The sequence below is a fragment of the Cajanus cajan genome, chromosome 6 (assembly GCF_000230855.2).
Source record: "Cajanus cajan strain Asha chromosome 6, NIPB_CcT2T_4, whole genome shotgun sequence".
In the NCBI taxonomy this organism is placed as follows: domain Eukaryota; kingdom Viridiplantae; phylum Streptophyta; class Magnoliopsida; order Fabales; family Fabaceae; genus Cajanus; species Cajanus cajan.
The window spans coordinates 30,138,682-30,152,397 of record NC_138522.1 but is presented as its reverse complement, the minus strand read 5'-3'; the positions used below and the strand labels follow the sequence as shown (position 1 = coordinate 30,152,397).

At 37.0% G+C, this 13,716-nt stretch overlaps 1 protein-coding gene and 1 non-coding gene across 2 annotated transcripts; one reads left to right on the top strand and one right to left on the bottom strand.

Moving 5' to 3' along the window:
- Positions 1–6,211: 6,211 nt before the first annotated feature.
- LOC114915606 (small nucleolar RNA R71) lies at positions 6,212–6,318 on the bottom strand. Its single transcript, XR_003803704.1, has one exon. It is a non-coding gene; the product is annotated as a small nucleolar RNA R71 (small nucleolar RNA).
- Positions 6,319–8,579: 2,261 nt separating this feature from the next.
- On the top strand, positions 8,580–10,099 carry LOC145958630 (uncharacterized). Its single transcript, XM_083076136.1, has 5 exons — positions 8,580–8,937; positions 8,983–9,141; positions 9,373–9,452; positions 9,536–9,761; positions 9,918–10,099. Exons 1-5 carry the CDS (start codon positions 8,580–8,582, stop codon positions 10,097–10,099), a joined length of 1,005 nt encoding a protein of 334 aa, XP_082932262.1.
- The last annotated feature ends 3,617 nt before the right edge of the window (positions 10,100–13,716 follow it).

Genomic DNA, 13,716 nt, shown 5'->3' with positions numbered 1-13,716 from the left:
TCGGTCTCCATCTCCTTTGAAGAAGATCCGTGCCTAGAAGAAGCTTGGAGGAGTTCACATCTTCATTTCTCCTACTTCTTCTATCAACTTTCCATTGAAAATCTTATAAAAAAAAATTTGACTCAAAATTTCAAGTGCTTAATTCTACTTCTAGTGCACTCTTTTTTTGTGGATTCAATTTTTTTAAAAAAAAATTAGAGGCTGAAAAATAGAGATAAAACAGAGCCTAAAACAAAAGAAAAGACCTAAAGTTCAAAAGAAAAATAGTTCAAAAAGAATCCAAACCAAAACCTAAAACTAGTGCACTAGTTTATCATTCTTACTTGAAATTTGACCTAATTTTTGGCTGATTTGTATTCTCGGTTTCTATAGCTTGGAACCTTAGAAAAATTTGAAATAAAAGGCAAAAACACTCTCTGGAATCTTAATTTGATACTGGAAAAAGAAAGAATTAAAAAAAAATATATAATACAATTTAAAACACAAAAGCCGAGAGGTGTACATTGGTGAAAATTCATTTGGTTCCTTGTTATTGTTTTGGCTACTAATTTTGCTATACTTGTCCAATTGCTTTCAATTTTTTTTTGTTTTCTTCATCTACTCTAGTACCTATCTAGGTTTCATTCTAACTGAGTGCTAGCTTCATTTTGGAGTCTTAATTTTCCAGTTTTACTTGTTGAACTTCTTTGAGTCTTGTCATATACACATATTACTCTTAATTTTGGTATAAGCTTTCCAAATTGTGCTTTGTTGCTTGTCTAGTTTTCTTTCAATAATTTCCTGTGCTGGAAGTGGCCTTAAATCCTTGCTCAAGGATCAAGCATTGCTCAACAAAGAGTAGGAAAAATTTTGGACACTATAATCACCAAATTTGACCTAATTTAGTGACCAAAATCCTCCTAAATCTCCTTCACTTGAGTGACCAATTCCTTCACCTTGTGAGGCAGCCACCTTAACCTCTTTGTTGTGTTTCTTTTGCAGGTCCAGGAGCAGCATATTGAAGGATTAGTGGCGGATTAAACACTTGGTTAAGTGTTAGAAAAGTTGAACACAAAACCGCCACTAATTGGTCACCAAAGCCGCCACTTTATTGCTTTTTAGGCTAGTTTAACTTTTGTAAATTCTCTTGTATTTTTAAACCAATTTGTAAAGCTTGGAGGGAGTATTAAGAAGCTGGTCAGGTATATCTACATCCTTGATAGACTCTTACGTGTAGTACTAGTGGAAGTGGCTTGGAAATTTCATATGTTTCAAGCTTCCACTTAGGATATCCGACTAGTTGCTTAACTTGCTTTTCTTTAAGTTTTCTTGTACTTAATTGCTTTACTTTGTTGCCTATAAACTTCTAGAATTGTGTAGTTTTATTTGCTCACGCTTAGTTAAGTGTCAAAAACAAACAAAGTTGTAAAAAGCATACAAAATTTTTGTGAAAAGTTTTGGGGAATTGGAAATACCACAAAGGAGTTTAGTGATTTCCACTTGAAAAGGCTTGGTTATTAAGTGGCTCTTTGTAGCTCACCTCCCTTGATAGTGCAACTTGTACACTTAGACTTCCAAGTGCTATTTTCATTCCTAGAAAATACCAAAAACATTTTATACCTTTTTGCATAGCATATAAACTCTTATTGTTTAATCATGAGTCAACATTCTCAAAGTAGTAGTGACTTTCAATCTCCTAAAAGTTTTAAAAGAATTGTAAAGGAGGTTGAAGCACTAAAACTTTGGAAGCAAGATGAAGTACTTCAAAAACAAAAAGAAAAACTTGAAAAAGAAGTACAAATCATGGCTTTAGAACAAGAGATTCAAATGATTAAGCAACGAGAAGAAAAAATTTTGAAAAGATTAAATAAAAATAAAAGTCCAAAAGGTTCTTCTAGGAGCTCAACCAAGAGCTCCAATGATTCTCAAAGCCAAAATAATGATGGTAGTTTGCATATGGATGCTTACTATCAACCTCATCCTAGGAGAGTCATTAAAGAACACAAAGTGAGGGAATCAAGGGTTGATCTCCCTTACTTTCATGGAAAAGAAGATGTGGATGCCTACTTGGATTGGGAAATGAAAGTGGAGCAAATCTTCACTTGTCACCAAGTAGGTGAAGAAAGAAAAGTTCCCTTGGCCACCTTAGCTTTCCAAGGACAAGCTATGTATTGGTGGACCTCCTTAGAGAGAGAGAGAAGACTTCACAATGACCCTCCAATCACTTATTGGAATGAGTTGAGGAGTGCTATGAGAAGAAGGCACATACCTTCTTATTATAGTAGGGAGCTTACGGATAAGCTCCAAAGACTCCAACAAAAGAATATGAGTGATGAGGAGTATAGACAAAAGATGGAGTTGTATCTCATGAGGGCTGGCATAAGGGAAGAGGAAAGATTGACCATTGCTAGGTTTTTAAGTGGTCTAAATTTTGACATAAGAGATAAAGTTGAGTTACTCCCTTATAGGGACCTTGATGATTTGGTCCAACTTTGTATAAGGGTGGAACAACAAAATTTGAGAAAAGGAAAAACTCAAACTAACTCTTATATCAAGAATGACTACAAGAGAGAGGGTCAATATGACTCTTCTAAAAACTCTAGTAAGGGTCAAGAAAAAGAAATAAAAAAAGAAAATGTTGTCACTTCTAGTAGTAAAACTAGTGACATCAAATGCTTTAAATGTCTTGGGAGAGGCCATATAGCTTCTCAATGTCCAACTAAAAAGGTCATGATTTTGAGAGGACAAGACATTTATAGTAGTCTTGATGAATCTAGTTCTACCACTTCAAGTGATAGTAGTGAGGAAGATCCTAAAATTGAAAAGTTATATCCTGTGGATGGTGATCTTCTTATGATCAAAAGGCTTCTTGGAAGCCAACCTTGTCCCACTTCACTATCTCAAAGAGAGAACATCTTTCATACAAGATGTTTGGTTTCTAAAAGAACTTGTTCTCTCATTGTTGATAGTGGATCATGTTCTAATTGTTGTAGTACAAGGTTGGTTAACAAGTTAGTCCTTACCACCATTCCTCACCCTCACCCTTATAAACTTCATTGGCTCAATGAAGGTGAGGAATTGGAGGTGAATCAACAAGTGAAGGTCAAGTTTTCTATAGGGGATTATAAAGACAAAGTTTTATGTGATGTGATCCCTATGGAAGCTTGTCATATTTTGCTTGGTAGGCCATGGCAATTTGATAAACAAACTATACATGATGGCCTTACTAACAACATAACCTTCACTCATAAAAATAAGAAAGTTGTTTTTAATCCTTTAACACCACCCCAAGTGTTTGAGGATCAAAAGCAAATGAAAAGAAAAAGAAATAAAGAAAGAAAAGAAGGAAAGGGTGTGGAAGAAGGGGATTCCACTAAAACCTTTGTGACCAAGGAGAGTTATTTTATGACTAAGCAAGATTTGAAAAGAACTCTCTTTATTCATAAAAGTCTTAGCTCTTATCCTAATGCTGCCACTTATCTTAAAGTTGAGAATGAGGAACAAAATGAATTTCAAGTAAAGAATTCTTCTCAACTTCGAGATATAGTGAAGAAGGAGTGGACTATACCTAGTGTTACTCCTTATACTACTTCCTTGAAGGTGCACAAGGAAGGAAGTATTTCTTTGGATTTCATAAAGCACCCAATTTTTGGTTTACATTGTTTAGTAGATATAACTTGTAATAATATATATTCTATGCTTGATCTTATGGGAAGTTCTTATTTTTTTGAACTTAATATGTTTCCTTCCCTACAAGACAAAAATAGAATATATGACTATGAGTATCTAATAAACAATCACATCCAAAATTGTTTAGGACGTTTTTTAGTAGTATTTTCTTTATATTTTAGGAAAAGCCTAGGATACCATTTAGGGTACTTTAGGCAAGATATTGTAGTTTTTAAAAATCAATTTTTTCATTGTCTTAGTCATAGTGTTCTTACATTTTTAGGTTTTACTTCTAGGTTATGCTTAGAAGAGGAGCCTATTTTTAGAGAGTCTAATATTTTATCTTTCTTTGTTAGGTTAGATACTAGGACTCCTCTTAGGATCCATGATCTTTTTTCTTACCATGTTACTTCTTATTCCTTGCATGTTTTATATGTAGGTGTTAATTTTTCTTCTTCCATTCATCCTCGAGATTTGAGGACAAATCCTTTTCAAGAGGGAGGGGATGATGGAATCATGCTTTGGAGTGCAAGAGGTGACATACTCAAAGATCCAAGAGGAGTTGGATAGACATGAAGGTTTGGGCCTGTCAGGGCCCATCGGGCCCATTGGGCCTAGGAAGGCCCAAGTTGAACTTTTCATGGGCCATATTTTGTTATATCTATTTTCATATGTTTTGTATACATCATGTTAGTATAGGTATCATATTTTTTGGTCTTGTATTTTGGACTACATAGAGTAGCATTTTAGGTTATAGGCTAGTTGGGCCTAGTTTTGGGCTTCATGGGCCTTTGGGCTTTTGGTACCCAATATTGGGCTCATTTTCATCCTTGTAATATTTCCTATTGATTGTATTCATTAGACCATTGTATTTTGGTCATTAGTTTAGGGTTTAAGGAGGTTTAATAGTTCATTTGAATTAGGACAAATTAGGTCAAATTTAGGATGAATTTAAGTTGCATTTAGGTCACACTTTTGGCACCACCTTGGTTGCACAAGTGTGACACCGAAATGCAACCCTAAATTCACTCTAAATTCAACCTAATCTCTCATTTAGCTCTACATGACCGGTCATGAGCATGTGACACAAGGTTTGAATTCAAATTTGAATTTGAATTCAAATCTTGGCGCCAACATGTGACCAATCATGTGGCGCCAAGTGTTCTCCTCAAATTCGGATGCTATATGTTTCCCTCCTCTCATCTATTGTACTCACTTTGAACCTTAATGAAATTTGTGAGCCATAGTGCCGAGTTTCCTCTCAAAGTCTCCTTGAGTTCATCTTCAAAAGCCTTAGGAATTCACCTAGAATCCTCCTCTTTGAAGTGTGCTCTCCATTGATGCTTGAGCTTGGATGCTTCCCTCCTAGTTCTAGGTTGAGTTCATCCGTGAGTTCATAGCTTGCAAGTGTTCTTGAGTTGAAGAATTCATCCTCCATTGAAGAAGATCCGGCCTAAGCAAATCCATGGAGAAGAATAACTTTCACTTCTCCTAGTTTTGCTATCAAACATGTGAACAATTGCCTAAGGAATGGAAAACCACAAGAGACTTATCAATGGACAACATAATTGGAAGCATTGGTTAGGGGGTTTCAACTAGGAGTGCAATTAAAAAGGAGTTTGATTTGGATATCCGGGATAGGAGTAGAACTTAGAATTTAGTGGTAGACCATCTCAGCAAAATTGAAAAAGTTGAGGATAGTGCTGACGTTTTGCCCATCCAGGATAATTTTCCTGATGAAAATTTGTTGATTGTTTCTTCTGTTTCTATTTCTTCTACCACCCCTTGTTTTGCAAATATTGTTAATTTTTTAGTTGCTTCTGTTTTTCCTCCCTTAGCATCACGAGCTCAAATTGATAAAATTAAGAGTGATGTTAAGCATTATATTTGGTTCATAGATGGTTCATATAGTTAGGCTTTGAATTTTGCTCTCAAATTTTTTGTAGTTATTTCTAATGATTTTAGGATGATATTGGTGCATTAGTTTTGATGTTTTCCAAGTTTTCATGAAAATTCCCTTTTTACCCCTACTGTTCACTATCATTATTCATGTAGTAGTTCATGTAGTGCATAACTAGGAGGAACCCTGATTTTTTGCATCCATTTGATCCTGAGATTGATAGGACATTCCAAAGACTAATTAGAAAGCATATCATTCCAATTTTAGATGGTGATAGTGATAGTCATAGTGTTAGTCATAGTGTAAGTGTTGCATCTGAGCGAGATGGTTGCACCTGATTTCACATATGAGAGTCTATGCATTCAATATCCTGAAGAGGATGTTCCTTTTGTGCTTAAAACTTGACTAATCCATTTGTTGCCCAAGTTTCATGGTCATGCAGGTGACGATCCACATAAACATCTGAAGGAATTTCATATTGTTTGTTCTACCATGAAGCCTCCTAGTGTTCAAGACGACCACATTTACCTGAAGGCATTTCCACATTCATTGGAGGGAGTTGCTAAAGATTGGTTGTATTATTTGGCTCCCAGGTCCATCACTAGTTGGGATCATCTGAAAAGAATGTTTCTGGAGAAATTCTTCCCTGCCTCGAGGACCACTACAATCAGAAAAGATATATCAGGTATCAGGCAACTTGGTGGAGAGAGCTTGTACGAGTAGTGAGAGAGATTCAAGAAGTTGTGTGCAAGTTGTCCTCACCACGGGATTTCTGAGCAGTTGTTGCTGCAATATTTCTATGAGGGACTGAATAACATGGAGAGGAGTATGATAAAAAATAGCCTCCAACACTCAACAATTTAGTACCAGAAACGAAAATGTAATTGTCATCAGAGGAGTTCATGATGTGGCCACTGATGCAGATAAAAAGTTGGAGAGTAAACTTGATGCATTAGTCAACCTGGTGACTCAACTTGCTGCAAATCAAAAATCTACATCTGTAGCAAGGGTCTGCGACTTTTGTTCTTTAATTGATCATCACACAAATGTATGCCCTTCTCTGCAAACGTCAGGAGTAAATGAGCATCCAGAGGCATATGCTACGAATATTTACAACAGACTTGTCCAACAACAACAGCAGCAGAATTATGACCTCTCTAGCAATAGGTACAATCCAGGTTGGAGAAATAATCCTAATCTCAGATGGTCTAACCAGCAGTAGCAACAACAACATCCATCCCCACCCTTCCAAAACAATGCTGGTCCTAGAAGATATGTGCCTCCCCCTATCCAACAACAGCAGCAGAGACAACATGAAGCTCCTGCACCACTAGCTCCTCAAACTTCTACTGCTGAACCTTCATTGGAGGAGTTAGTGAGGCAGATGACTCTTCAAAATATACAATTCCAGCAAGAGACTAGAGCTTCCATTCAGAGTCATCGAAGCCGTATCCGGTCAAATAAATACAATTAAATGTAGTACTAGGAAGTGACTCCTAGGTCGTCTCCCAAGGACTTTCTTTTACTGTTAAAGGCTTAAACACACGAAGTGGGGGGTTTGGTTCAGATTTTTAGTTTATAACTAAATAAAATGAAATAACACAGCAAGTAAGATAGATTGGCTCCTTGTTCGGATTGTAACTCTTTTATCCCTGGTTCTCAAAGATTTCTCTGTTCATAACTTAATCCTTGTTCCATCCGAGTTAACCAACTAAGCGAAGATTAACTCAAGATTTCCCTACACGAATTAAGCAAACGTATACAACATTAAACCTCCCCACAAGATTAAGCAACTTGTGAGCAACCTGATTCATTAAGCATAAACAGGTGTCAAAAACGTTTCAGAGGTTCAATGAAGAAGAACCAAGCAGAACACAGATACAAATATAAAGAAAACCTCAATCAGAGATTGCAATCTGCTCAAGGAGCCAACCCCTAGGGTTTTAGCCTTCCATTAAAATGGAAACAGAAACAAAAATACAAACAGAAATGAAAATGGAAATAGAAACAAAAATGGAAACGAAAATGCAAGGAAGGAGAACAAAACGAAAATGGACAATTTGTATTTCTTCAATGCAATGGTTCAGTTTAGATACAAAATGAATATAAGAGGAGAAGAAGAAAAGAAAAACGTTCAGAGCAAGAAAAACATGAATAAAAATGGTCCAGAATAAAGAACCAGCAGGGAAGCCAAAATGTAAAGGAAAGACTCAAAAAGAGAAAACGTAAAAACCTAAAATCCAAGGGAGGCTACTGTTCACGTAGTCACATCAGCCTCTCATGTTAGTGCTGCCCAGTCAGCCCTACCCTAGGTGCAGTTGACCTAAAATGAAATTGGGCCCCCATCATACAAGTCTGACCCAATAATACAATAAAATAAAATACAGATTGAAATTAAATGCTGAGGTGGAACAATGGTGCAGTGGTGACATGGCAGATGATGTGGCAGATGACGTGGCAGCTCCACTTGAAGTCCAGAAATTAATTCCAAGCCCAGATAGTTATTAAACTGCCCTGAAAATAAAAATTTGGAATAATTAGATTCAGAAAATTCAAATTAGTTAAAATATGAATTACCGGTCCAATTAAAGCCCAAATAGAAAACAATGCAGATAATTAACAATTAAGCGCAAATCAGAGATTAAAATAAGTACAGAAAGGTAAGAAAATAGGGGAAAATAATGACTCATCACAGAGCTTGACCGATCAGATGGGGCAGATGGCTACTCAACTTAATTAGGCACAGTCTCAAAATTCAGATAAGTAGACTTCACAGATTGTGCAGAATCTGAAAAATATGAGTACCATCACATTGAGGTCGGTGAAACAGATTGACATACCCACTGCAATACCTCCACCTCCATATGTACCTGTGCTAGTACTAATTCCAGCATCTGCACCTGAGCAAAATGATGAACTAGTGGGTGCCCAAAATTTTCATGCAGGTGGACCTTCTTCCAGCACCAATTCTGATTTGCAGCAGCCTCCTATCCCTCTTCCATTTCCTCCTAAATTGATTCCAAGCAAAAAGATGGAAGAGGTGGATAAAGAGATATTGGAGACCTTTAGAAAGGTGGAGGTGAACATACCTTTGCTTGATGCCATAAATAAAATCCCGAGATATGCAAAATTCTTGAAGGAGATGTGCATTCATAAGAGGAAAATGAAGGGAAATAAGAGAATCAGCATGGGCAGAAATGTGTCTACTTTGATTGGTAAATCTATTCCGCACATTCCTGAAAAATGTAAGGACCCAGGTACTTTCTGCATACCTTGTATTATTGGGAATAGCAAATTTGGAAATGCCATGCTTGATTTAGGTGTTTCTATAAATGTCATTCCTCTGTCCATTTTTAAATCTCTGTCTCTTAGTCCTATGTCACCTACAGGTGTGGTGATATAGTTCGCAAATAGAAGTGTCGCCCACCCTACAGGTTTCATTGAGGATGTCTTAGTTCGGGTCGGTGAAATGATTTTTCCTACTGATTTCTATGTGCTTGATATGGAGGAGGGATTCTCCCATGGATCTGTCCCAATCATTTTAGGCAGACCATTTTTGAAAATAGCCCAAACTAAGATTGATGTGTATACTGGTACATTGTCCATTGAATTTGGTGATAGTATTGTCCATTTTAATATTCTTGATTCCACCAGACATCCATCTGAAGACCATTCTATTTTTCGTGCTGAGATACTTGATGATGTTGTTGATGAGTATGCTTTTGATTTTTAATCTTTGCATGATAAGAAACATTGTTTTCTATCTGATCTATATAATTCTCTTACATGCACTTAATCTGATTATGTTTTTGAATCTGTTTCAGAGTTTGATTTTGAATCTATTTCTGTATCCGATTTTGATTCTTTTCCAAAAATAAATATGATTTTGTATCTGATGTTTCGGGTGTTGTACCTCTGGATATTATTTCTTTGGAGTCAGAATGCACTAACCATGTTTCAGGAAATACACATGAATCTGACTTGCAGGTTGAGGTACATGCTGTGGAACCCTTAGTTCTTTCTATTGTTCAGCCAGCACCCATTCTAGAATTAAAGCCTCTACCAGAAAACCTCAAGTATGCTTACTTGGAGGATGATGGGAAGTTTCCAGTGATCATTTCCATCTCCCTTGATGTTGTTCAAGAGGAGAAATTGTTGGACATTCTGAAAAAGCATAAGAAAGCCATCGATTGGACCCTGGCGGACATTCCTAGTATCAGCCCATCCACTTGCATGCATAGGATACTCTTAGAGGATTGAGCTCAACCAGTCATACAGCCCGAGAGGCGACTCAACCCTGTCATTTTGGATGTAGTGAAGAAGGAGGTGACCAAGCTTCTTCAAGTTGGGATCATTTATCTTATATCAGATAGTCAGTGGGTGAGTCCGATCCAGGTGGTCCCCAAGAAGACAGGCCTCACTGTTGTGAAAAATGAGAGGGATAAGCTCATTCCCACTAGAGTGCAAAATAGTTGGAGGGTCTGCATCGATTACCGAAGGCTGAATCAAGCAACCAGGAAAGATCATTTTTCGCTGCCTTTCATTGACTAGATGCTTGAGCGTCTGGCAGGCAAATCTCACTACTGCTTTCTTGATGGTTTTTCTGGTTATTTACAAATCCATATTGCTCTTGAGGATCAAGAGAAAACCACAATCACCTGCCCCTTTGGCACTTTTGCCTATAGGAGGATGCCCTTTGGCCTATGCAATGCCCCTGGTACCTTTCAGCGGTGCATGCTTAGTATTTTTTCTTATTTTCTTGAAAATTGCATAGAGGTTTTTATGGATGATTTCACTGTATATTGATCCTCTTTTGACACATGCTTAGATAATTTGGATACAGTGCTTAATAGATGCATTGAAACTAATCTTGTTCTGAATTTTGAAAAATGTCACTTCATGGTAGAACAGGGTATAGTTTTAGGGAATATTATTTCTAGTAAGGGCATAGAAGTAGATCCTGCGAAATTCTTTGTTATTTTGCAGTTGCCTTACCCCTCTTGCGTGCGAGAGGTTCGATCTTGATGGCAACTTCTAGTGGAAAGGATTGATGTTCTCCACTCCTTGAGTTGCTCGGCCTTATGATGACTTCCTTGAGGTGATGAAGATATGGATTGGTTCACGAGAGGAAAGAAGATGATGAAGATGGAAGGAGAAGGAAGCACTTGAGCTAAAGGAGCAAAAGATTGCTCACAAAGTTTAACCTAATTTCCTAGAAGAAAGCTAAGAAACTTTCGGTCAAGGTGACTTTGAGGGAGAGACTTGGCTGAATAATTTTCAGAAATCTCATTCATGATTCGAAGTGTTTACCAAGAGTGAAGGAACAAGCACTTATAGATCCTAGAAGCAAGCTAGGTGGCGCCAACTTCACTAGCCAATATTGGAGCCAAAAATTCAAATTTCAAATGGAAATTTGAATTCAAATTCAAGGCTCCATGTGCTTAGTCCGTGAATATGGGGCTGCCATGCATCTAAATGTCATTTAGGGGACATTTAGAGTGTATTTGGAGCTGCACATGTTCAGCCATGCTTAGCAAGAAACATGTGATCCAAATGCATCTCAAATGACTACAAAATGAAACCTAGATTTTAGCTTCTTGGTCTATTTTAGTATTCCTTCAATATTCCTATGCTAATGGCCTAAATACAATGGTCAAACATATACAAACATTAGGAAATAATAAAAGAAACAAAATGAGCCCAATATTGGGTACCAAAAGCCCAAAGGCCCATGAAGCCCAAAACTAGGCCCAATAAGCCTAAAGCCCAAAATACTACTCTATGTGGTCCAAAATACAAGACCAAAATATATGGAAACTATACTAACAAAACATAATAAGATTGGATATAACAAGATAGGCCCATGAGAAGCTTAAATTGGGCCTTCCAAGCCCATTGGGCCTTGACTGGCCCAAACCTCCATGTCTAGCCCACTCCTCTTGGATCTTTTAGGATGTCACCTCTTGCCTTCCTAAGCATGATTCCATCATCCCCTCCCTCTAGAAAAGGATTTGTCCTCAAATCTCGAGGATGCATGGAATAAAAATCAACACCTACATGTACAACATGCAATGTATGAGAGGTGAAATTTTCATGGTAAGAAAATAGATTGTGGATCCTAAGAGGAGTCCTTCTATCTAGCCTAACAAAGAAAACTAAACTATCAAAATTAGACTCCCTAAAAGTAGAAATAGGACCCTCTTCTACGCATAACCTAGAATGAAATCCTAAAAATGTAGTGACACTATGACTAAGGCAATGAAAAGAAAGATTCTTAAAAACTACAACATCTTGCCTAAAGTACCCTAAATGGTAACCTAGGCATTTCCTATAATATAAAGAAAATAAGGCTAGAAAACTTCCTAAACAATTTTGGATTTGATTGTTTGTTAGATATTCATAATCATATAAACTATATGATGGAAAGGGTTAGGAGGAGTGGTAGATGATTTCTCCTTAGCTTCTCCTTTGCTCGGATCTTCTTCAAGGAGATGGAAACCACAATGATGAACACTAGATGGAGGATGATTCACGGATTGGAAGAAGGCTTAAGCCTTGGATGGAAGCATCCAAGCTTAAGGTTCAAGGGAAAGCTCACTTCAAAAAGGAGGAAACCTAAAAGGGTTCCTAAAAGTGTAGCTCTCTAAATTTGGTGACTCTTGAAGAAATTTGGCTGAATAAGCTCTCAAATTTCATTATTCTCAAAAGTGAATACAAAGAGTGGAAGAATCACTTAAGTAGGGTTTCAAGTGTGCAACTTTGGGCGCCTAAATCCAAGGCTACATGTGGCACCCAAAATTTGAATTCAAACTTGAAATTTGAATTCAAATTTTGGCTCCCATGTGCTAGTCCGAAAATTTAGGTGCCTAGATGCAATTAGGTTTGATTTGAGAGTTATTTAGGGTTAATTTGAGTGGAACATGTTCAGCCACCCATGGTGCTAAACATGTGACTCAAATGTAACTTAAATGACTTCCAAATTAAACCTAGTTTAACCTAATTTACCTATTTAAGTAATTCTTGTATATTCCTAATCTAATGACCTAAATACAATGGTCAAACAAATACAATGGAAAGGAAAAATTACAAGAATGAAAATGAGCCCAATATTGGGTACCAAAAGCCCAAAGGCCCATGAAGCCCAAAACTAGGCCCAACAAGCCTAAAACCTAAAATGCTACTCTATGTGGTCCAAAATACAAGACCAAAATATATGATACCTATACTAACATGATGTATACAAAACACATGAAAATAGCTATAACAAAATATGGCCCATGAAAAGTTCAACTTGGGCCTTCCCAGGCCCATCGGACCCATTGGGCCTTGACTGGCCCACACCTTCATGTCTAACCAATTCCTCTTGGCTCCTTCAATATGTCACCTCTTGCCTTCCTAGGCATGATTCCATCATCCCCTCCCTCTTGAAAAGGATTTGTCCTCAAATCACGAGGATGCATGGAATAAGAATCATCACCTACATACACAACAAACCATGTATAAGAGGTGACATGTTTATGATGAAAAACTGGATTATGGATCCTAAGAGGAGTCCTTATATCTAGCCTAAGAAAGAAAAATAAACTATCAAAATTAGACTCCCTAAAAGTAGAAATAGGCTCCTCTCCGAAGCATAACCTAGAAGTAAAACCTAAAAATGCAATAACACTATGACTAAGACAATGAAAAGAATGATTTTTAAACACTACAATATCTTGCCTAAAGTACCCTAAATGGTAGCCTAGGCTTTTCCTAAAATATAAAGAAAAGAATACTAGAAAACGTCCTAAACAATTTTGAATCATATTGTTTGGTAGATAAAATGTCTTGGAAAATCTTGAAAACTCATATAAACTATTTTTGTCTTGTAGGGAAGGGTGCAAATTAAGTTCAAATAAAGATGAACTTCCCATAAGATCAAAAATAGAATATGAAATATGACAAGATGTATCTATCAAACAATATATTCCAAAATTTGGGTGCCTTATTAGAACAACTATGGTAGAAGGATTCCTAAAGAGAGGAAGGCTATCTTCCTTGGGCACCTCCAAGGAAGTAGCACAAGTAGTGGACTAAATGTAGTCCACTCCTTCTTCACTACATCTTGAAGTTGAGATTCATTTTTCTTTAGAATGATTTGTTCTTGAATCTCTACTTCATGACTAGTG